General features: G+C 42.1%; 1 protein-coding gene across 1 annotated transcript in view; it reads left to right on the top strand.

Moving 5' to 3' along the window:
* Positions 1-21,989, top strand: part of NKAIN2 (sodium/potassium transporting ATPase interacting 2) — an 848,791-nt gene extending 826,802 nt beyond the window's left edge. Inside the window, exons 6-7 of the mRNA XM_061623744.1 lie at positions 13,169-13,250; positions 21,165-21,989. Coding sequence (XP_061479728.1) covers positions 13,169-13,250; positions 21,165-21,174 — 92 coding nt within the window. The 3' untranslated portion in view covers positions 21,175-21,989. The remainder of the gene's footprint in view (positions 1-13,168; positions 13,251-21,164) is intronic.
* Positions 21,990-22,652: the final 663 nt, after the last annotated feature.

Raw genomic sequence — 22,652 nt, forward strand, 5'->3', positions numbered from 1 at the left:
AGGGGCTGGTTTAATACCCGAACAAGCACAACATGAAAAGAAAATTGGTTATGGATTGCTGCCTTCCTAACTAATAAAGTTGATGTTAAGGAAATCCCTAAGAGAATAGTTGTGCTATGAAAAAATATTAATAAATAGAATCACAGACTGAAAGTGGTGCTGTCACTAGCTTCCTATATGTTAATTTTCCTTCTTCCTTATTCCCTGGTCTATCACTCCCTGAACATCCATCACCATCTCCTAAGGGAACTGTCAAGGCTGAGTTTCAAATATGTCTAAATAATAGTAGTGCTTTGATGGATGAAACGTTGCCATTTTGGTATCTCACCATCATAACAGAATTATACAGCCACGAGAGGGGTTGCATACTATAGCCAGTGTAGATTTTCGCATTACGCAATGTTAAATTGAAAATACCCCCATGCCATTCTGATCCTTCCCATAAGCTCATTTCAAAACAAAACCTTACAAAATGTATAGTCCTGAACTCAGAAATGTTTGCTTAACAACTAAATTTTCTAGATTTTCTAAATTTTCATGGTGATACACAAAACATTGAGAGAGAATTCAGAGTTGAGATCAAACCTGCCCTCCCCTCCCCTGCCAGTTCCCTCCTTTCCCCTCCCCCTCATTCCTTTCCCTTCTCCCCTCCCTTTCTTCTTCCCTCTCCTCTCCCCTCCTCCTCCCCCATGGTCAGTTTTACCTATCCTAACCATGATTGCATAGGAGTAAATCCCATTGAACTCAATAAGCATGCAAATGATCAAACCTGCCTTTCACTTCCTTCACCTCTCCCCTCCCATCTTTCTCCCCTCCCTTCTTCCTTCTCCTCTGGCCCACTCCATCCCTCCCTCCCTTCCCCCCTGGTCAGTTTTACCTATCCTAAGCATGACTGTATGGCAGTAAATCCCATTGAACTCAATAAACATGCAAATGATCAAACCTGTCCTTCTCCTCCCCTCCCCATTCTGCCTGCTTCCCTCCCCCTCCTCCCCTCTGCCCTTCCTCTGATCCTTCCTCCTCCTCCTCCCCTCCCTATCCCTTGTGGCAGTTTCACCTATCCTAAGCATGATTGCAGGGGAGTAAATCCCACTGAACTCAATAAGCATGCAAATGATCAGTCCATTCTCGGCAAACTTGCACAGGATCCCATTTCTTACCTCCCAGATTAAAAAGCAGAGAAATTCACTAATAGGCAAAAAACCTTGCAGTTTAAGAACGTACCTATAGCCCACAGATATTTCTATCCAACTTTAAAAACCAGGAAAATTGGGCAGCTATAGTGAATGCACCAGGGGAGCAGGAGACCTGACCTCCTCTCTGAGATATTGGACTGCCCTACAAATTTGTCAAAATGCAAACACAATTTGGGTTGGTCTTTCACAGTCCAATCCACTTCCTGTGTACCTTGGAAGAATTTGGTAACATGTGTCTCTGAGCATATGGTGAGTGGTGGCAACACCTGCAATCAGCCCAAATAATAGAAAGAAGACATGTGCTGTGCTGATCTTCTTTTAGCAAGGAGGAAGCAACATTATTAAGACAGTTGTCATAGTTCAGATGCTCACTTTAAATATGTCTGATTTACTTTGCAATTTTAGTGAAGCTTCCTATAGTAAAACATTCTCTTTTGCTTCTGTTTCTGTGAATATGTGAAGTACAGCAACACTTTGCAACACTAAAAAAAAGCTCCAAAAACGATTGTGGAATAATGGCACTGACTGTTCTGCAGAATAGTTTCCAATTGACATGACAAGTGTCTCGGTTTGCACAAGATCAGACAGTGGGAGGTGAAATATATTCTAGCAAAATTCTAGGTATGCTGTATGTTTTTGACCATGCCCACCTTGCCTTAAATGAAGTGGTTTAAACATAGCAGGCTGAAAACCTGCATCCTCTTTTTTCCAACATTGCTGAAGTAGCAACATATATCAGTCTGATTTTACGTTAAACAGCAGTTTCAGATTCAACTGTTAATGCACCCCAAATAAAAAAGAACATAACCTCCAATTTGAAACACAAAAGGCTGTCTTCACCATCATATGACATATACCAATAAAAAGGCTTTGAAATTAATAAAAATAAATTTGACACAGATTTCTAGGATGAATAATGAGGGAAATAATATTTTCTAGATTAGATTCTGTGTAGAAACATTAGTAACACAGGAAAGAAGCAAAGTAAGAAGAACACCAACAAACATACAAAAATATAATTCTCCATCTTTGGAGATGGTAGGTGTTGCCACCACTCCCCATATGCTCAGAGGCACGTTACCAAATTCTTCCAAGCTACACAGCAAGTGGATTGGACTGTGAAAGACCAACCCAAATTGTGTTTGCACTTTGACCAATTTGTAGGGCAGTACAATATATCAGAGAAGAGGCCAGGTGTCCTGCTCCCCTGGTGCATTCACTATAGCTGCCCAATTTCCCTGCTTTTTAAAGTTTGATAGAAATATCTCTGGGCTATAGGTATGTTCTTAAACCGCAAGGTTTTTTGCCTATTAGTGAATATCTGTGGGCTATAGGCACATTTTTAAACTACAAGGTTTTTGCCTATTAGTGAATACTTTTTAAAATCAGTGCCTGATCACTGCAGATAAGGGGGATTGTGACCATCATGAATTTTATTGTTTTATTTCATTTGTCATATGGTCTTACTACATTTTTAAAATGAAGATTTTTTTTAAAAAATGGTAGTTGAATCTACAGTAGAAACAAGCTAGTTAACAGCTGCAAATGTCACAAGCAGCTAAAGAAAAACCCTTTTAGAAATAAATAAATGTTAAACTCAAGCCCTGTAAAAACAAAAATGGTAGATTCAGCTAATAACAGAATATTTGTCTTAGGAAATAGATTGTAGTAACTGGGAGATTTTGCTAACCTGATTAATTTGCCTCATTCATTTCTGTTGCTCTTCCTCATATTGTTTTGCGATCTGGTACAAACATAACAATAACCAAATGCTAACTTTGGCCTAAAGATCAGGAGTGAGTCAGGATTTCTGAACTGGAGTTTAGAAGAATCCTTAGCCATGCTCAGCGAAGGTCAGATGTAATGCCAAACCAGGGATGATGAAGGCAAAAATAATTCACATGCAAGAGAAAGATTGGTGGAAGTGAAGGCAGGGAGAGTATGTAATTCCATGATCCACTCCTGATTGCTAAACCATAGCTAGCCTTTGGATAACATTACATTACAGTAGCCCTAGACACCATAACTAGGGTTCAAGTCCAGAGGATGACAGAAGTCCCAGGGATCCCAGTGGTCACGGTAGTTATGCATATCCCACTACATATCACTTTCTTTTTCATACCCTTCATCCACCCCCAAAATAGCTTTTGACTATTTAATGGGCTAATGCTGTTTAGCAACAGCTACAGTAGCATCCAACTCTTTATTAAATATTTATTTAAAAATACATTGCCTAGCAAAGAAAATCACAATTCTTTTTTTCTTAAACTCTCATCTGAGTTTTGGCCTGCTAAAATTTACAGCTGAATACCCGATGATGGGAGGAAGATTGGCCTACTGGCTCCCTGGAGCAAACCAGAGTATGTATTCCTTTAAACATTTTTATGTTTTGATTAGAGTCTCCTTGGTTCAGGAGGTTTGGCTGGTGGGAAACCTTGCAAGGCCCCTTACCCTGTGGAATCAACTTATCTTTGAGATTTGTCTTCTTTTGAACCTTCACATTCTTCAGAGGCACTGAAAGCCATTCTTATTCAGAGTGTTTTTGATGTTTTCTGTTTTTTAATGTTTAGCCTTTATGTGTGTTTTTATTATCTTTGATGCTGTTCTATTGCCGTTATATAAGCTGCTCAGGACTTTGGTAGACAGAGCAGGATAAAATGTTTACATAAACTACATGTGTGCATATATAGATTGAGAAATTATTATAGATATAGATAAATTGCACAGAGGCATTAACTGATATATACCCCAAAAAGAGTAGTTTCTTTTTTACACTATACAAATGTTTTTCTCCATGCAAGAAAACAAATACAGCATCTGCTGTACCAGAAAATATTTTGCCTAAAGCTTAATTCATGTTATTGTAGATTTGTAGATGCTTCCACATGAGCACATTTCAGATAATAATAATAATTGTGCATGCAGGGAATGTACATAGGGGGCAGTGGGATCATGGCAGCAAGTTGCGTTCTATTCCAACCCACACATATTCACTGACTCTCTGCATGGCCCTTATAAATGTGCAGAAGTGAACCAGGTACCAAAAAGGCCTCTGGTTGCACTTCTCTAAAGAAGCCAGTTTCTAACATGTCAGGTTTTTCCCATAAAATGGCTGCTCCAAACATTAATTAAGCACTCAGGTTTTATCTATGGGTCCTTAGAACATCATTTGACTACTGTAGGCTTTAACTGCCATAAGCAGACAAACTACAAGATCTCACAGAGCGGGCCAGAAAGAATAGTTAAATCTTTGCAGTCTGCATAGCCATCAATGAATCCTCAAGTACAGTGATTTGATTTGTGCTAAAATCATTGACCACTTGCTTCCTTTTATTACAGGACTAGTAATTATGAAAATGTATCCCTTTGACCATAATCTCTCCAACTTTTTCTTAAATTTGATTTTAATTCTGCTTTTATTTGATGGACCAAAGCCTTGTTTTGTTTCATTTCTTAAACCAGTGTTTTTAAAACTGTGTTTAGGAGACTCTGGGGCTTCTGGAAAGTGTATGTAGGGTTACTCAGTGAAATCAGTAATGGTGGACAAGCCTCCTGGAAAGACAGCTTACTGCACTCGCATCTGATCTTGCCCTGTAATCTGAAACATTAGAAAGATGTTTGGTTCATTCCTAGAGCACTTGTAGTTGACATGGGCAACAGTGACATCCAACAATCCTGTGTCCTCTATGAATTGAATGTGCACCCTAGAACATATCCCAGGATCCTCTGTGACACATAAGATGGTCTGGGGCAACTCTGCAGCCAAGTCAATAGGAGAATGGTTCCCTGAATATAGACAATTTAAAAATGATTGCTATAGGCGCTCTCTCACTTTAGGTCTTCAGAATTTTCCTCCTTCTGGTTTCCTTCATTTATAGCGGTTTTTTATCTCATCACACCATCCCTTTACCCCCCTAGTAAAAAACTAGCCTAAGCAATCTCCCTCTAATAACTTATTTTATTAGGGACACAATGATCCTACCTTGATTGCATTTCTCTAGATGGCACTGATTGGGGTCAACCTTCAGATTTTTCGAGCCTATTTGAAGCATTTTGGCAATGTGAAAGTCTTTCAGGAGTAGTTTAGGAATGTCCCATGTGTAAAATGGCAAATTATAGTGGAAATTATCCTAGAAATATCCTAGCTCAACTGAAACTTGATTTAGAAAGAGATGGTAGATGATATGAGGAGGGCATTGGATAGGGGAGAATATACCTTCCTCGTCCTCCTGGATCTCTCAGCGGCTTTTGATACCGTTGACCATGGTATCTTGTAAAGCCGCCTAGAGGGATTGGGAATGGGGGGCACTGTTTTACGGTGGTTCCATTCCTATCTCTCAGGCAGGTACCAACGGGTGGCATTGGGGGATGAGGTTTCAGACCCTTGGCCTCTTAATTGTGGAGTGCCACAGGGTTCTATCCTCTCCCCCATGCTATTTAACATCTATGTGAAGCCGCTGGGAGCCATCATCAAGAGTTTTGGGCTGCAGTGTCACCAATATGCGGATGACACTCAGCTCTATCTCTCATTTAAGTCCTCACCAGAGTTGGCTGTGAAGACCATGTCCAAGTGCCTGGAGTCCGTTAGTGGATGGATGGGCGAGAACAGGCTGAAGCTAAATCCCGACAAGACCAAGGTGTTGCTCGTGGGTGATAAGAGAAGGTTGGGAGACATCGACTTGGTGTTTAACGGGGTGAGATTACCCCTGAAGGACCAGGTCCACAGCCTAGGGGTCATTCTTGACTCCCAGCTGTCCATGGAGGCTCAGGTTTTGGCAGTGAGCCGGGCAGCTTGGTATCAATTACATCTGATACAGAGGCTGCGACCCTACCTTCCTGTACAGCTACTCCCACGAGTAATACATGCCCTGGTCTCTTCTCGCTTAGACTATTGTAATGCGCTCTACGTGGGGTTACCCCTGAAAACGGTCCGGAAACTCCAGCTGGTACAGAATGCGGCGGCACGCTTGATTACATGCAGCCGTCGCTGGGAACATATCACCCCGGTGTTGATAGATCTTCACTGGCTACCAGTGGTTTACTGGGCCCAGTTCAAGGTGTTGGTATTGACCTTTAAAACCCTATACGGTTTCGGCCCGGTTTATCTAAAGGACCACCTCCAGTATCACCAATTAAGCCGCCTTACAAGAACAGCCACGCAGGATCTCCTCTCGGTCCCACCGGTCAAAACAGCTCGGCTGGTGCGGACCAGAGAGAGGGTGTTCTCGGTAGTGGCTCCCACCCTCTGGAATTCTCTCCCCTACGACCTACGACATGCCTCCTCCCTGATGAGTTTTCGCCGAGCTTTAAAGACCTGGCTATTCAGGCAGGCCTACAGGAACTTCGAGCTAGATTAGTTTTTGATGTATTAAGTAATGTTTTTGATGTTAGCTTAATTGATGAATGTGGTTGAATTGTGTATTGTATTTTATTATGCTGCTGTAAGTCGCCTAGAGTGTCCGTTAATTCGGACAGATAGGCGACTAACAAATAAAATTTTATTATTATTATTATTATAGAATAATATATGTTTTTGCATGTTTCATATTTCCTCTCAGAGGTCGTTATGCATCCATTACAGGCTCTTAATAATACTTTGTATTTCTACAAAGTTGGAGGCTGTAGTGTAACTACTTCTGAATAAGTCCTCCCTGGACCCAGACAATTACCACCTGGTCACAAATAACTTATTTTGGGGTAAAGTACCTAAGAGGGTAGTAGCAATCTTGCTGCAGACACTCTTGGGAGGAACTGATTATCTTGACCCATTTCAGTCTGGCTTCAGGCCCAGCTTTTATATGGAATTGGCCTTGGTTGCCCTGATGAATAACCTTTGGGATATGAACAAGGGGAGCGCAACTATGTGTTGCTCTTTCTTGATCTCTCAGAAGCTTCCAATACTGTTGACCATGTTATTCTCCTGGACCGTCTCCATGGGTTTGGAGTTGGTGGGACAGTGCTGTAGTGGTTCCACCCCTACCTATGACGCCAGGTTCCAATAACAGTGTTGGAGGATTATGTGTCTGCCCCATCAGTTGTGCTGTGGGGTCACAGGGCACTATTTTCTCCCCAATGCTGTTTAATATGTATATGAAGCCACTAGGAGCAGTCATTAGGAAATCTGAGGTATGGTATGCCGATGATAGCCTGGTCTGTTTCTCCATAACACTGAACCAGGACAGGTGTTGACTGTTTCCAACCAGTGTCTGGATGCAGTGGTGGGCCAACAAACTGAGAATGAATCCTGGTAAGATGGAGACTTTGTGGGTTCGCAGGTCCGGGAAATAAAGAGTTCCCTGGTTCTGGATGAGGTTGCATTCCCTCTGAAGGAACAGGTGTGTAGTTTGGGGGTGCTCTTATATCCATCTCTGTCACTAGAGGCTCAGGTGACCTCTGTAACAAGGAGCACCTATTATCAGCTTAGATTGGTAGCCAACTATCCCTTTCTGAACAGGGATAGCTTAGTCCAGGGAAATTCTAGTTGTGACAGCAGAATTTCCCAAATGGCCTAAGTGATCTTATAGAATAGCATAGGGTGGTGACCTGAAAACAGGCATTTTCTGCTCTTACTCCTGTACTGTAGAATGCGCTTCCATCTGCCATACGTGCATCAGTTGCTTAAAAAGTCTTGTAAAGACATCTTTTTGCCCAGGCTTTCCCTGACCCATCAGATTGGATCCTTATTTATGTGTTGAATCCTCTTAATTTCTATTTTATTTGCTTTTATATGATTTAGTGTTTTATATTGTTTTTATTGATTTTAGGTTAAATTTTAATGGTTTAATTATATTTTTTAGACTAAAATATTAAGCAGTTTATAAATACTTATAAATAAATAAATTTTCCATCCTCATAGACCAGTGATTCTGCATGTAGCTGTGTGTTAATGAACATTTCTGAAGGCTTGGGCAATACTGAACATACTTGTAGCTCTAGAAAACTAAAGACCCAAAAGGTATTGCTTGCTGTGGACAAGTGGAAGCCAGTGCAGTCTGAAGTCTAGGCATGATCAGATTATGGTAACTGAATATGCTCCAAATGATCCTCAAAAGAAGTGATATGCAGATGATATCTAAGGCAGAAAGCAACTACTGGACTTTCCAAACTAAAATGTACAGTTGCTTATTAGGTTTTTTTTCCCAGGTAAACTTCTTTGGTCATGAAATTACATTTCCCCATCACACAAATACCAATACTGATGGGGCAATGGGATTCCCATGAAGCTACCACATGAATTACTACTATGAATGCTATATGCAATGTGGTTGCAACAATTTTTGATTCCCCTTTCCCCACCAAAAAAAAAAGAGGGTGTGGGATGCCTTTTAAACCTTTGGGTTTGCCTTTGAACAAAAGCATCTTTGGGTTTTTGCAAGGCATTCTTATTTTTACACAAGTTAAAAAAATGGTTTTTCCTAGTATTTTTGGTTTTAAAACAGCGTTGCTTGGAACTGCACACAGTGACTTTATATTTTTAATGAGCCTGCTTCAATCACTGCTCTTTCTTTGGAAGGGTATAATATCACACCTCTCAAATAAAATTAGTACCTAGAGGAACATTCAACCTACTCTAAAAGTTTTTCTGTGTATATTCAGCTGCTGGCCAGTATAATGATAGCACCAAGTAAACGATAAAGGAGGAGCCATGTTTTATGGTGGCAGCCATTCTGAACTTCCTAAAATTCAAAAGGACCACAGAACAAGACTTTCTGGAGAAGGAAAATGGTGGCCACTTGGATTATCTTTCCCCCAAAAGAATTTTGCCTCATTCCAGAAATATAGCTGAAACAAAATAGAAAATTTGAAGGTGGCTGAGAAATGGTCCTTGTCAGGGCCAGTGCCAGAGGGCAGCCAGGTCGGACCAAGGGCCCCTGTGGCGCAGAGTGGACCCTGAAAGGCCCCTCCTTAGGGTGAGAGGGTGCTGAGAGTTGCTTGGAGGCACCCTATTCCCCTCACACAGCTACAATCACCAGAAATCTCTGGGAAGAGGGGTTGACTGTTAAACGACTCTGGCTCTTGGAGCTCTGTCAGGGAAATAGGAGTCTCCTCTCAGCACCCTTCACAAACTACACTTCCCAGGATTCTTTGTGGGAAGCCAGGACTGTTTAATGTGGAATAAATATGTGGTATGGGTGTGCCCCCGATTAGCTAAGCCAAAGAGCTGCAAGTCTGGCTTTTAGAACACCAACAGTTGGTTTTACTGAGCATGCCTGTGCTATCATAGATGCCAAGGTTAACTTTCTTAAATTAATTAAAAATCAGCCAGAAAAACTTTTAAACTGCAGAAGATGAAGGTCAGAGTATGGGGCAAAGTCAGTACAGTAGGGCCCCACTTATACAGCAGGATACATTCCAGGCCCCTGCCGAAAAGTGAAACTCACCGTAAAGTGGGACATAGTGCACGATCAGCTGTACAGTACAGCTGATCGCGCGCTAGAGCTGATCGCTGTCAGCTGGAGCGTGGCAGCTGGAGCTTCCTGCGCTACAGCTGATCGCCTCGCTGGTGCCATATTAGTGGAATGCCAAAAAGCAGGGCCCTACTGTAATAGGATTACAGGTACTCTGTGAACATGGCTAATTTTTAATTAATTTCAACAAATTATGAGAACTCTGACAGAAAAAAGTCCAGCAGGGCTCTGGATTTTTTTACTCTTGTTTTGGACTTTAAACTGACAGTTTTCTGAGTGTTTTGTGCATCACCATGAAAACTTAGAGGGTTGTTAAGCAAGCATTTCTGAGTTCAGGTCTATACATTTTGTAAGATTTTGTTTTGAAATGAGCTTATGGGAAGCAGCAGAACGGCATGGGGGGTATTTTCAATTTAACATGGTGGAATGTAAAAAATCCATGCTGGCTATAGTATGCAGCCACTCTCATGGCTATATAATACTATGCTGCAGAGGTGGATATTTAAGTTCAATTCATATGTTACTTACCCCATGTAGAGGCTGATGAAAAATGCTTCCACCTGGCAGCCTCTGCACTACAGGACATACTTGAATTGTACTTATCACATGAATCAGCCACATGAATCACCTAGTCAAAGAAATGCTACATGTCCATGGTGGCTGCTGGCAGTTCTCTCCTAGAGATGTTCCATGCAGACGGTGAGAACAATACAATGTTATATCCCACCATGTGGAGTGTTGTCATGAGCACAGTAATCAGCAGCCTCCACACTGGCTGGGTGATGTATGAGTCTAGTCTTACAATTTCTTTCAGTTCTGTTAGCATTCACTACCATGTTGTTCCTGGCTGAAAATGAGATGAATGATTGTGCTACTTTACACTATATCACTTTCTTTCTGTGTGCCCGTCTGTTTTTTTCCAGCTGACTCTCTACTACCCTTTTTGAAGCCTCTTAAGCCCCACAACTATACCTGTGCTAATGGAGTCCCTTCTGTTTAGGATAGTTGCCATTCTTTGTGAAAAAAGGTTTTGCAAACATTTGTATAGATTTAAATTGAATAGCAATATCCAACTTTACAGGCATGTTTTAATGAAGTTGCACGGACCAGATCTGCATCTTTCCTGGAGGGTTTTGTCCAGCAGCTTCTGCTATTGCACCCTGTTTCTTATAATTTTCAGAGGTTAGAAGATAGCTTTGGTTTACTCACGAGGAACCTACTACAGGAAAAAAACAATTCAGCAAAAATCAGTGCATGCGCTACTATTTGCATGAATACATACTGAATTGTTGCATGGGAAACGTGCCTTTTTCTTTTACTGAGTATGTGCAGTGGCTTGAAAATGAGCAGTGGCATTAGGTGGCTCTCTTCCCTTAGGGGCATTAGCAGCTCACCAGGCAGACCCTAAATGAAGGAACTGAACTGTAGAGAAAGTATATATAAAGACTACAAAGTTCCTTAGATAGATAACATAATTTCATCTTTTCCCCCCTTTCTGTAGTGGTAAAGGCTCACTGGCAAATATCCAAAATAAGCCCTGTGATACAGTCATTTCTGACACCTCAGAAGCAAGTTTTTTCCAGATAACTCAGTCTCATCCATATTTTCACCATTTTTCAGGGCTGGCTGTCAAATATGCAGAATTGTAAAGAAATGAGTTTGTTTTCCCCAACTTTTGAGATGGGCAGGGTAATTATGAATTCTCTAAAGACACTGTGACTGCATTAATATTTATTACAACAAACAAATGATCATTGCAATCAAATAATATTTTATTCCTTTCAGCTGGACTGGAAGGAACAGATGTGAAGTATTTCTCCAACTAGAAGGCTGCAGTGGGCAGTTGCCAGCTTATCTGTTGTCTGAGGACACTGTGTAATATCAAAATGGGCACCCAGACTACTGCTGCCATCTGCAAAGGAGGAATGAATATAGATATAGGCAGAGGCAACTTACATATGTAGGCATTAGCATGCTTGAATAATGTACACGCTTACTGATAAACTAATTGTACAATCCTCTACACAGAGGAGTTAAGTCGCATTGAAATAATATATTTGACTGGTCTACACGAGATTTAAGATCATGCCTCCTTGAAAGAAGTGAATCTAAACTTTTGATGTTTCACATCAGTGGGATTATGCCTCTGCATTTTTAGTTTTGTTGCTGAAGAAGAAATGTAATTAGAGCCCCAAGTGGTGGTGATGCTCTTACAAGATCAAAAGCAAATCTCCAGGGTGTTTGATATATCAGTTTAGGATTTAGAGCATCTGTAGTCATCCAGTCAGTGAGCTTTATTTATTCAATATCATGCCAATGCTATCAGAATTTAGAAGCTGCATGACACTTTTAGTGACCTTTTAGGTGCTGCCAGGACAAAATGCCCAGCAGAAAGGACAGCAATTGGCATGGGGTTTAGAGAAAAGAAGAAAGCCATGAGCAACTTTTAGCTCAATCCAGTCACCACCACAGATTCTGAAAAAGCTAAGTAGGAGTGTGCCAGGATGACAGAGGGCAGGGGTGAACTGTATTGCAAATCTGTATACATTGGCATCAGTCCTTCTGAAACTGCTCTATTGTGCTCAACTCCCATAGACCTACAACATCCTAAAACAGACTCCTTTACCTAAAGGACCGACTTTCTGCATTTGAGGCCCTTCTCTGCATGCCACCTTTGAGGAAGGTCCAGAGGGTAGCAGGACATGTGTTTTCTGTAGCAATTCCCCATCTTTCTCCTCAAGAAAGACCATCTGGTGCCAACTTTATTATCATTTTGGCATCAGGCAAAGACATTTTTGTTGTCCCGATTCATAAATTCAATAAACCCAACCTAACCATTCTGATGCAGAATCTCTCAGAATGCTAATACTCAGGATATCGAAAGCAATCGACTGGAAGCAGGTCAAGGAAAGCAAAAGGAAGCATTTCTTTATGCAATGCAAAGGCAAATGGAATTCATTGCCACAAAATGTTAAAATTAACCAGTAGCGTAAGTGGCATTTAAATTCACTGTTTCCACAGAGGTATGCTGGGACAAAGAAACAATGCAGTTCCTCCCTTGGGAAACACAAAATTTAATGATGTCCATCTAAGACAATCTTCAGTACTGATGGGAATTTATGGGTTTCTTGTAAAGTCCATGAACATTTTCCAAAGAGTATCAGTTTACTTTCATCTGTTACTCATAGTACCACAGTGTGGCAGCAGATGTGACACAATAATCACAACCAGTTAAAACTTGGAGGTTGCAAATTAATGGTTTACAGCCTCCAATAAATGTGTAATTTATACATTCCAGTCAGGGGGACTTCTCAGAGACAACAAGAGCAATGGTGTATAGATAAATCGTTATAATCTGTGACTGGCATTCTGATGAAAATCTGCTATTACCCTGCAGATTCTATACTTTGTTGCATTTTCCACAATCAATCACTACCATTTTAATAAACTATTAAGGACAGGGGGAGGTTAGCCAATGTAATCTATGTGGAAGCTTGTTTTAAAATGATGATGCCTTTCTCTTCCAAGAATGTCAAAAATGAAAGCATTTTCCTCCTTTTTCAGTTGATTTCATAGGTGGATTTGACTCTTACGGCTATCAAGGCCCACAGAAGACATCTCATTTACAACTACAGCCTATGTATATGTGAGTACCTAACTTGCAAGATACCCTATGAACTGCCAGATTGCTAGAGTTTGTCTTTAAATCAGAGGTGGCGAACCGCCAGCCCACGGACCAAATGAGGCCTCATACTGTCCCCAATTTGGCCTGCAAGGCCATCCCTCCAAACTGCCAGTCAAGAATGCTCAGAATTTTTACCGGGGGGTCAACTCCCAAGCCTAGAGCAATTGAACCCAGCCAGCCACAACCCGTGCCTCTCTTACCAGGGCTGAGTCCAACCAACAACAACCCTGCAAGGTAGGTAGACTCAGGGCCGGTTCTAAAGGGTGGCCAGGTTGGGCACTGGCCCGAGAGCCCCGGACTTGCAGGAGCCCCTGAGGGGCCACTAAGGGGCCCTCCACTCCCCTTCTGTGATCTGTGCCCCCCATGCCCCCACTTACCTGTCAGCCAGCTTTTTAGCATTGCCCTTAATGAAGATGGCGGCCACAGCTTCCCTAAGGTACTGAAGCTGCTGCCGCCATCTTAGTTGATGACAGAGATGTGCGCACGTAGCACGCACTTGTGCCATCAACAAAGATGGTGGCGGAGGCTTCATTCCCCTTAGGGAAACCGTGGCCACCATCTTCATTAAGGGCAATGGTAAAGACTAGACAAGTAGGGGGGCCGTGTGGGGGACTGGGGGGCATGCGCGTGCACACACACACCTACCGGGGGGCCAGGGCAAGCTGATGCCCAAGGGCCCCCGCATGCCTGGAGCCGACCCTGGGTAGACTACTGCCACCCCATCATGAACGGGAATTTAAGTTGGTGAGGTTTTTTGTTGTTGTTTTTTACTTTGGGTCATCTGTTACCAGTGTAACTTCAGGTAACTAACAGGTGGGCAGCTGTGATAGTAAGTGCACTAACATGAAAGTAAATTCTACTGAAATAAACTGGACTTGCTTTTGAGTACTCACCTTGATCCAGAAGTTAGTAGTGCAGGTTCCAATGCATATGTGGAGTTTCCTCCCTTCCTGTTCACCCTTTCCAAGTTCTATAATTCCCTTCAGCAGTTGGAGGATGTACAGACACATCCCCCTGCAAATTGAGAAGATCACATACATCTGATAATGCACATAGGGCCCTGGATCAGAGGGTTAGTTTGGAATTTGGGTGGCTTTATTGCAGGCAGGAGGAAGGAGAGGGACTGTAACTCAGTGGTAGAGGCACAAGCTTTGCATGCATACAGTCCCAGTTTCCATTCCAGGCAACTCCAGATAGGGCTAGGCAACACCTCTGTTTCAAACCATAGAAAACCAATGCAAGTGTGTGTAGACAAGGCTGAGCTAGATAGTGTACACTAGGGGTAACCAAAGCTACGAACCTTATTCTCCAGGCAGCACTTCTAAAACAGGCCTAATTAACTATAGCTTTCAATTAATGAAAGAAAACATTGCAAGGGGGCATATATCCCTTTAAATCATTTGCTTAGTAACAGCAAATGATTAAACTTTAGCATTTTATAGGGAATGTTCAACAAAACCCCTTTAAACAGGGCATGTTGTTATACAGGTAGGGAATCTTGGATTTAAATTTTTAGCACATGGATTGGCCTAGATGCACAGAAGGTCTCACTGCCATTTCCAGCAATTGACAGGTATGCGAACTTCTCATATGGAGATTCCATTTGGCCATCTCCATGTAAGCATCTTTCAAACAATTATCCCTGAGGATTCCCCCCTACCGGCAGCTTTTTTGTTGATGAATGTACATAATCAGCCTTAATTTACTCCAAGGTGAAAACCTCAAACAGCAATCCTATTATTATGCTCAGCTGTCAGAATATTTATGAAATATGGTGGCTTTCTCAAAATACAGCTTATGTGCCCAAAGAAATGTGTTTTTTACCTTTTGTTAGTGTTGTACGCTTACAAAACTTTATTTCTTCCTGTGGCTCCTAGATACTCAGAACAATTCTAATCCCATTTCTCCTTTCATATAGCACACCTTGCCATCAACATATGGAGCCTTCTAGCTGACATATTATCCCATTCTCTTTATGTCCTCTGCTTTGAGAGTAGCTGATTGCATTTACAGAGTTTACAAACACTGGCTGGGAAGAAAGCTGAAGCTGTAGGGCAAAAGAAGTCAATATAAATTTTGAAGCTTGTAGCTAAGAACAAGGAAACACAGGAGGAACATTTAAAATTCTGTGCAGTTTTGCTTCTGTACTTTCTCACTGACATGAAGGAGTTTTCAGTATATACAGAAGGCAATGAAACTGTTGATATTTCTAGTAAAGCATGAAGGGCACAATGGCTGCATTCAGATGTCATGATAAATTGTGGTTGTGTTGGGAATGACAATAGGAGAGCCTTGAGTTTGTGTGCTTGCACTTCCCCTCATGGCTGCAAGGAGTTCAGAAGCTGTTGGGAGAGTGCTGTTGCACTCATGCCCTGCTTATAGGCTTCCCATAGGCATCTGGTTAGCCACAATGAGAACAGGACACTGGACTAGATTTATTTATTTTAGATGGGCCTATAGTCTGATCCAGCAGGACTCTTCTTATGTTCTTAAGCTTTTAAAAAAATATTATTAACTACAGCTTGTCACATCATCTAAACACAACAAACTGTAGTAAATCGGAAAGCTGGACCTACCATGAGGTGTCCTTCTAGTAGGTGGGAAGTGGAGCACACATAAAGGGTTAACTTCTGCTGGAGGCAGGGTCAAACTTTAGAAAAAAACATTGCCTCCGGGCCAGAAATCAAATAAACCCTCCCATCTACTTCAAGTTGTCAAAAAGCCGTGAATAAAAGCAGCTGGCCTTAAAACACTTTCAGTTGTAAAAGAACTTCAGAGAACAGATAAAAAACACAAAGAAAAAACAGAGGGAGATGGGACCAGGATTGTCCTGGGGGGCTGTAACTAACCTGACCAGGATTTTGGGTGAGTGAAACCCCCTGAGGGGGAAAAGTGCCCCCCCTCAAACTGTGTCCAGAAGGACACTTCACTATAGATCCAGCTTTCTATTTTCTGTTATCAAGGAGTGAAGCTCACACAAACGGATGTACAGAACCAGTAATCAACCCATCCCAGGTAGGAGGTGGACCTAGGCTAAGACCCTCTGTAGCACCCACCTGCTGAAGCCAGCCTCAGAGGATGCGTATTTCTCAATCTTACAGTGTTTCATGAAAGTGGTCAGCTGAGCCCAAGTGGAGGCCAATGTAATGGATGCTTCCCTGATGGAATGGGCCATGATGCCTGCTTGAGGAGGAAGGGATTGTGATTTGTAGGCTGAAACTCCACAGTCTCCCACCCAGCAGTTAATGGTAGACCTGGAGACTTTCAACCCCTGGGTGCCCTGTTTGTAAGAGACAAGGACTTCGAGCATCAGAAATTTTCAGTGCATCTGAGGTAGATTTTAAGGGTTCTGCTAATGCATAACTTATGCCACCTCTTTTCTCTTGGGTGGACCAGATTTCGACAAAAATTTGGAAGGACAATGACTTGCTCCCAGTGTGGAAGGGAGTGTTAACCTTGGGAAGAAAACTAGGGTCGGGGTGCAAAACCCACTGTGTCAGTATGGAAGGTGCAGAGCTTTTCTCTGACAGAGAGAGCTCCCAGTTCTCCAACCCTCCTAGCCGAGTGACAGCTATGAGGAAGACAGTCTTTAAGGTGAGTTCCCTGAGAGGAATGGATCAAATGGGCTCAAAGAGAGCCTGCAACAAAGCCCTCAGTAGTGAGGGGAGGTCCCAGGAGGGAAAACGGTACATCCTTGGGGAGGCAAGGAGCAGCCTCTCAAAGTAAACATTTGAGTTTCGGATGGGCTGCGAAGGAAGAACCCTCAACAGGGTGAAGCACACTGCCTAGGGCAATTGCCTGGCATTTCAGGGTGTTGGGGGCCAGACCCTGATCCAGGCCCTCTTGTAGAAAATCTGGAACCGTAGACTCATCTCCCCCTCTGAGACCATCTTGCACCAATGCCATCTCTGGAAGGCTCTCCAGGAGAGTTTATCAATCCTGTTGTTGGGATTATGATGGGAAGTCAATATTGAGGTGATAACCTTGTCTGACAGTCCCCCCCCTCTTGATTGCCCCACTCAGTCTCTAGGTGTGAAGCCGGAACCAGGCTGGGTTGGGATGGAGAAGGGGCCTTTGAGCAAGAAGGTCTGGGTGAAAGGGTAAAGGCCACGGGGGACAAGAGCTGAGCTTGAGAGGGTCTGAGAAATATGGTTGGTGTGGGCAGTAGTGGGCCACCACCACCACCTGAGCCTGGAGAGCCCTGACCTTGCAGAGAAACTTGGAGAGAAGGGGAAGAGGTGGGAAGGCATAAAGGAGACCCTGTGGCCAAGGGGCTGAAAGGGCATCCACATCCAGAGCTCTGAGGTCCTGATATCTGGATATGAAGGGTGTGGTCTGAGTGTTGTTCACAGAGGCAAACAGATTGATTCAGGGCATCCCCCATTTCTGAGCGATGGTGAGGAAAACATCTCTGTTGAGGGACCATTCCCCTTGTCAGAGTTGCTCTCTGTTCAGCCACTTCAGGGAGCCCTGAACATGGATGGCTGAGAGGGAGGAGGTGACGTTCTGGCCAGTGAAAGAGGAGGTCAGTCTCTGCCTGGAGGGGGCCAGATCAGCTGCCCCCCTGATGGTTCACATGAGCCTGAGCCATGATGGAGGCTATATTGCAAAACTGAAGAAGTATGTAATCCAAAGGATAACTATAGTCCTCTACATGTGTTAGTCCAGGAGGAGTGAATTAAGTCAGTTCACTTAAAAATGCAGACCAAACAAATTTCTCCCTGAGTAGAATGTATGGGAAAGCTACAAGCATTATTAATCTTATTTCTGAAGGATTTAGAAGTTTTTTCTACCCTTCTTTGGGTTTATATACAACTGGTATAGAACAGTGGGGAGGAGAGCCTGGCTGGTAGTCCAGAGTCTGTGAGTTCAAATCCCTGGTCGTGTCTCGTGGGTGTCAAGGGCCAGCTAAAGATCACACCCACAGTGAGTGGCTCAGGGGTTACGTGCCCTGCCACCTGTGCAGCTGCATAGTCCCAAGGAGACCAGTTGCCCCCCAGCTGGCAGTTGGGGACAAGGAAGGGGCTGGCTTGTGCAGCTGTAGCAAGCTGAGCAGGCCCTAGCCAGCTGAGGAGGACTAGCCTCAGAGGGAGGCAATGGTAAACCCCCTCTGAATACCGCTTACCATGAAAACCCTATTCATAGGGTCGGCATAGGTCAGGATTAACTTGAAGGCAGTCCATCCCTCTTGGGTTTATATACCAGCTGCCATAATCTGCCAAACTTCAAGCAAAATTCTGTGTGTTGATGCATGATCAACTGCCAGCCCTGCTTATGCCCAAGGCATTGTCCGATGGCATTCTTCTATGATGATACAACCTGTTTTCATCCAGTCACACTATAATGTTCTTGACATGGCAAAGAGGAAGCCAAAATATGGAATAAGCAAAAAACATTCCTTTATAAAGCTATAAAGGTTTATAATGGTTTATAACATTTTAATAGTTTAATTTAAAAATTAATAAGTTTAGCAGCCAGCCAAAACCTTTTTTCTTCTTCTCGGAGCTGTTTTCCCTGACTGTGCTGGTTTGTTTGGAACTACTTGTATTCAAAACAATTGATAACTCTGTGCTGAACATCTCGGTATCTCTAAGACGTAGAAAGAATTGCAGCCACTAGATTGCTTAGCTCATTAGCTGGAGTGCTTAGCTCACTGTGAAAGTATACTTTTATGTGAAGTACTGAACATTGCCAAATTCACTAAGAACATGATGCAGAAAGTACAGTACCTATGCAAATACCTGTGCAATACTGCAATGCCTATGTCAAACTGTGTCATACTGATGTGTTAAATCCTGATTGGTAGATGCTAAAGTCTTTGTCCTGAAATGTATAAAAACCCCAGGCAACCAGTGCCATGGGGCAGGTCTCCACTCACTCAGAGGGAGACTGACCAAGTGTACACTTGTCATCCAATAAAGGCCTACCTTTTTGCTGCAAGCCTGTTTCTTTGATTTTACTCAAGGACCTGCAGTCCAACGAACTACAAATTTCCCCATCACATAGTGTAAAAGATAGCTGAACCCCAACAATAACGTTGCAACATGGATAATTAAAAATGCATGCCAAATATAATTTGAATTGCAGAATAAACTAATAGGCTACATGAATAGGAAATCATTTGAAGGAGACATACATAAATAGGTAGTAGAAAGCCAGACTCCTTCAGTTTTTCACAATAAATATGCTGGTTAAAAAAGAGAGAGAACAGATAACAGTACGTACTTAATATCAGTTGCCCAATGGGTTGGAAAAAATTGCTCAAGAACAGCTCTGCATTACAGAAGAATTTTCCTGTCATTTTCTGAGGTCTTTCAGCCATGGAGTGATCTCCCTTCTGTATAATGCCAATGGGATGAATGAATGCAGTTTGTTTTATGAAGCAGAATCCCTGAGACCGGGAAGATGTAGATTTGATGACTTGACTGAATCATCATATGCATTTATAGACTGCTTACTCTCTGAAAGATCTCAAAGCGTCTTACAATAGAATACACAAGGAACAATAAAACCATTAATTTACAAAGCAAAATACATGAACGATATCCATATACGTAAACACAATATAAAAGTCAAAGGTGTTACAAGGCAGTATAATATAAATAACAACCAACACAATACATACTTGTACAGCTACTCACCATCTATTCCATACAATGACTACGATCATTCAGTACCTCAAACCATTTATACATCAATTGCATGCACCCAGCAATGTTATAACAGCCCACATACAAAGAATCACTACCAAGCATACACATGTAAGATACTCTTCCCATCTCTGAAGCACGAAAGGACCCATGCCCCACACCCACAGAATACTCCTCTGCCATATCTCACATGAGAGGGGCCCAGTTCTATACCAGAGCAGGCTCTCACCCAGGGGGATATAAAACTACTTCCATCCACTCACTCCCAACTACATAATCATAACATATATGGTACGACACAACTTCAACCCCTAATAAATAACCATTCAGCATTGGTAACAAACAAAACGTCACACTCAAGCTGGCCACGAAGGTCATCATAAACTCAAGTTGTTACAGCCAAGCAGCAGATTGATATTGCAAGATATTGTTTGTAAAAATCATGCTATTTGCCATTAGGGTCATTTTTTCCTTCAATTCAGTACTATGATTTGGACATTTATATTAAGTCCATTGTTTGTATTGATGTTCTTGTCGTCCCAATAGAAGAACTGCTGTACTTCTGAAGCCTGCTACAGACCATGATATTCTAGCAGCTTTGCTTCCTTCCTTCCTTTATTTATTTACTTACTGCATTTGCATTTTTCTCTTCTCCCAAGGTCCTCAGAGGAGCAATGCTAGAGTGATTTTGTTTGATTTATAGTTTACTGAACCCCTAAGATTTAGAACAAGTGCCACTGTTGTCCTAGTCACCCTCATAGACATATAAGGTGAGCCCTATGGTTCCATTTAAATTTATAGCCACTCGGATCCAGGTAATGATTCATAGAGCTTAGATGGCATGGGGGAGACCTGAAGCACTCTCACACTTATCATGGGTTCTGTAGGGAGTTGAGAGGGGGGCTTCTCTCCCTAATAAATACATTACGGGTGTGTGAGGCTGTCAGCCTCTAGCAATGCTAGTCACCTGTTAGATAGTATTGTGGAGCGGAAAGATGGACCCCAGACTCATGGTTGGCACCCCCTCTCTAACCTGTGATTGGTATTCTCGCTGCTACTGTCAAAAGTAGAGTAGGTATTTTTTAGAGTATACACCATATACTCTGAGTATGGACATGGTGTACATAGCAGAAACAGAAGATTCTTCTCATCACTTTAAAAGTGCTTGATAAGTATACCATTTGTGATGCCAAAGTTTTTTTTCTTTTTTTTCTCCCTTTTTTAGGTCGAAGTAGACAAAAGCAAAGTCTGTGGTTGGGCTGAAGGACTGGTCAAAGAACATATTCCAGCATGGCCTCCTGTGGGTGCAAAAGAATGAAGAAGTCCTAACTCTTCTGTTTCAATATATAATTCAACAAGAATGCTCAAACACAGAGGCCTCATTTTCCCACAAGTAGAGCCCACAGGATCCCTTCTATCCCATTTTGGATTTTCCAAATTCTTATACAGAAGGTTCAGAAGGAGAAGCAGTGGTGCCATCTTCTGGCCACCGTCTACTTTCTCCCCCCCACCCGCAGCTCCTGCCTCTGAATTAGGAAACGTATCTTATCCATTTTGGTTGTTTCTGAGGGTCTTTCATATTCTGTCTGGAGCTGTGTCTTCTTAGTCAATAAACACTAAGGATGCCATGATGACCTTGGAACAGACAATAGTCAGCAAGTTGTTTGTCCTAAAGGCTGTATAGTACATACTTGCCTTAACCTATCCTAAGTTACACATCAGAGAAATTCAATGTGGACTTTCTGAAGTAACTTCCTTTAGGCTCAACCATGCTGTTCATTAATTGTAAAAGATTTCTAAGGCTGTGTCAGGTAATAGACTCTGCTCCTCAGCAGTTGCCGAGTTGGCTGTGTAAGAAAACCACCCGCTGGCAGAGAAAAGATGCTTTACTGTAAACCCTCCAGATTGGCTGGGATGCAAACATTTTAAAATACTTCTAAAAGAACTGGGCTCTTTGGGGAACTGGAAAATGCCAGGAAAAAAGAAACTCTTACTAAAAGTAATAACTGTAAAGAAATAACAAAAACAGTGCTCCTTAACCACACTGTTTTTATTTACTGCACTCTAGGTGCTTTTGTAAATCACTCTAAATATGGCTTTTACTAATGACAGATATGTCTGCATATTTCTATCAACAGAGGCCAACTGAGTATGTATTAACTATGTTTACCTTTTATAACTTAATTCCAGTTGAAAATCTTATGTAAGTGAGCTTTTTTTAAAAAAGGAAAACCTACTGCATATAAGATCTTTCTTTCGGGGTTTCGTTCTGTTTTTTAGTTGGGGTGGGACTAGTTCTGTTGGTAACATTTTTGAAGACCTTTTTTGTGGTATTTGGGGGATCTGTTGTGTATTAGAATGTATATCTTAACTTCCTGTATTATCGTGGCTGAAAAAAAAGCTGTGCTGTTATGTAGTTGGCAACAAGATGCCTTTGGAAACTTTACTAGTAGGTCAATGTCTTTATGAAATACTCTTGACTCCTAGAAATGTCTTTGTTCTGAATTTGAGCTGTATATTCAACCACTTCAGTGGCTTTTCATTGGGAAGAGATGTTTTGCTCAGGCTTTTTTTTTTTACCTGAATTACCCTCATTTCTTTGTTTAAAACTAACATGGATGTTTCAGCCCCAGGTACTCAATAAGCATAAGTTCTTGTTCAAACGAGCAAATTGTCCACCAAGTCTTCTTCAGGCAACTTTTCTCTACACTTG

Source organism: Rhineura floridana, chromosome 4 (assembly GCF_030035675.1).
Source record: "Rhineura floridana isolate rRhiFlo1 chromosome 4, rRhiFlo1.hap2, whole genome shotgun sequence".
Classification (NCBI taxonomy): domain Eukaryota; kingdom Metazoa; phylum Chordata; class Lepidosauria; order Squamata; family Rhineuridae; genus Rhineura; species Rhineura floridana.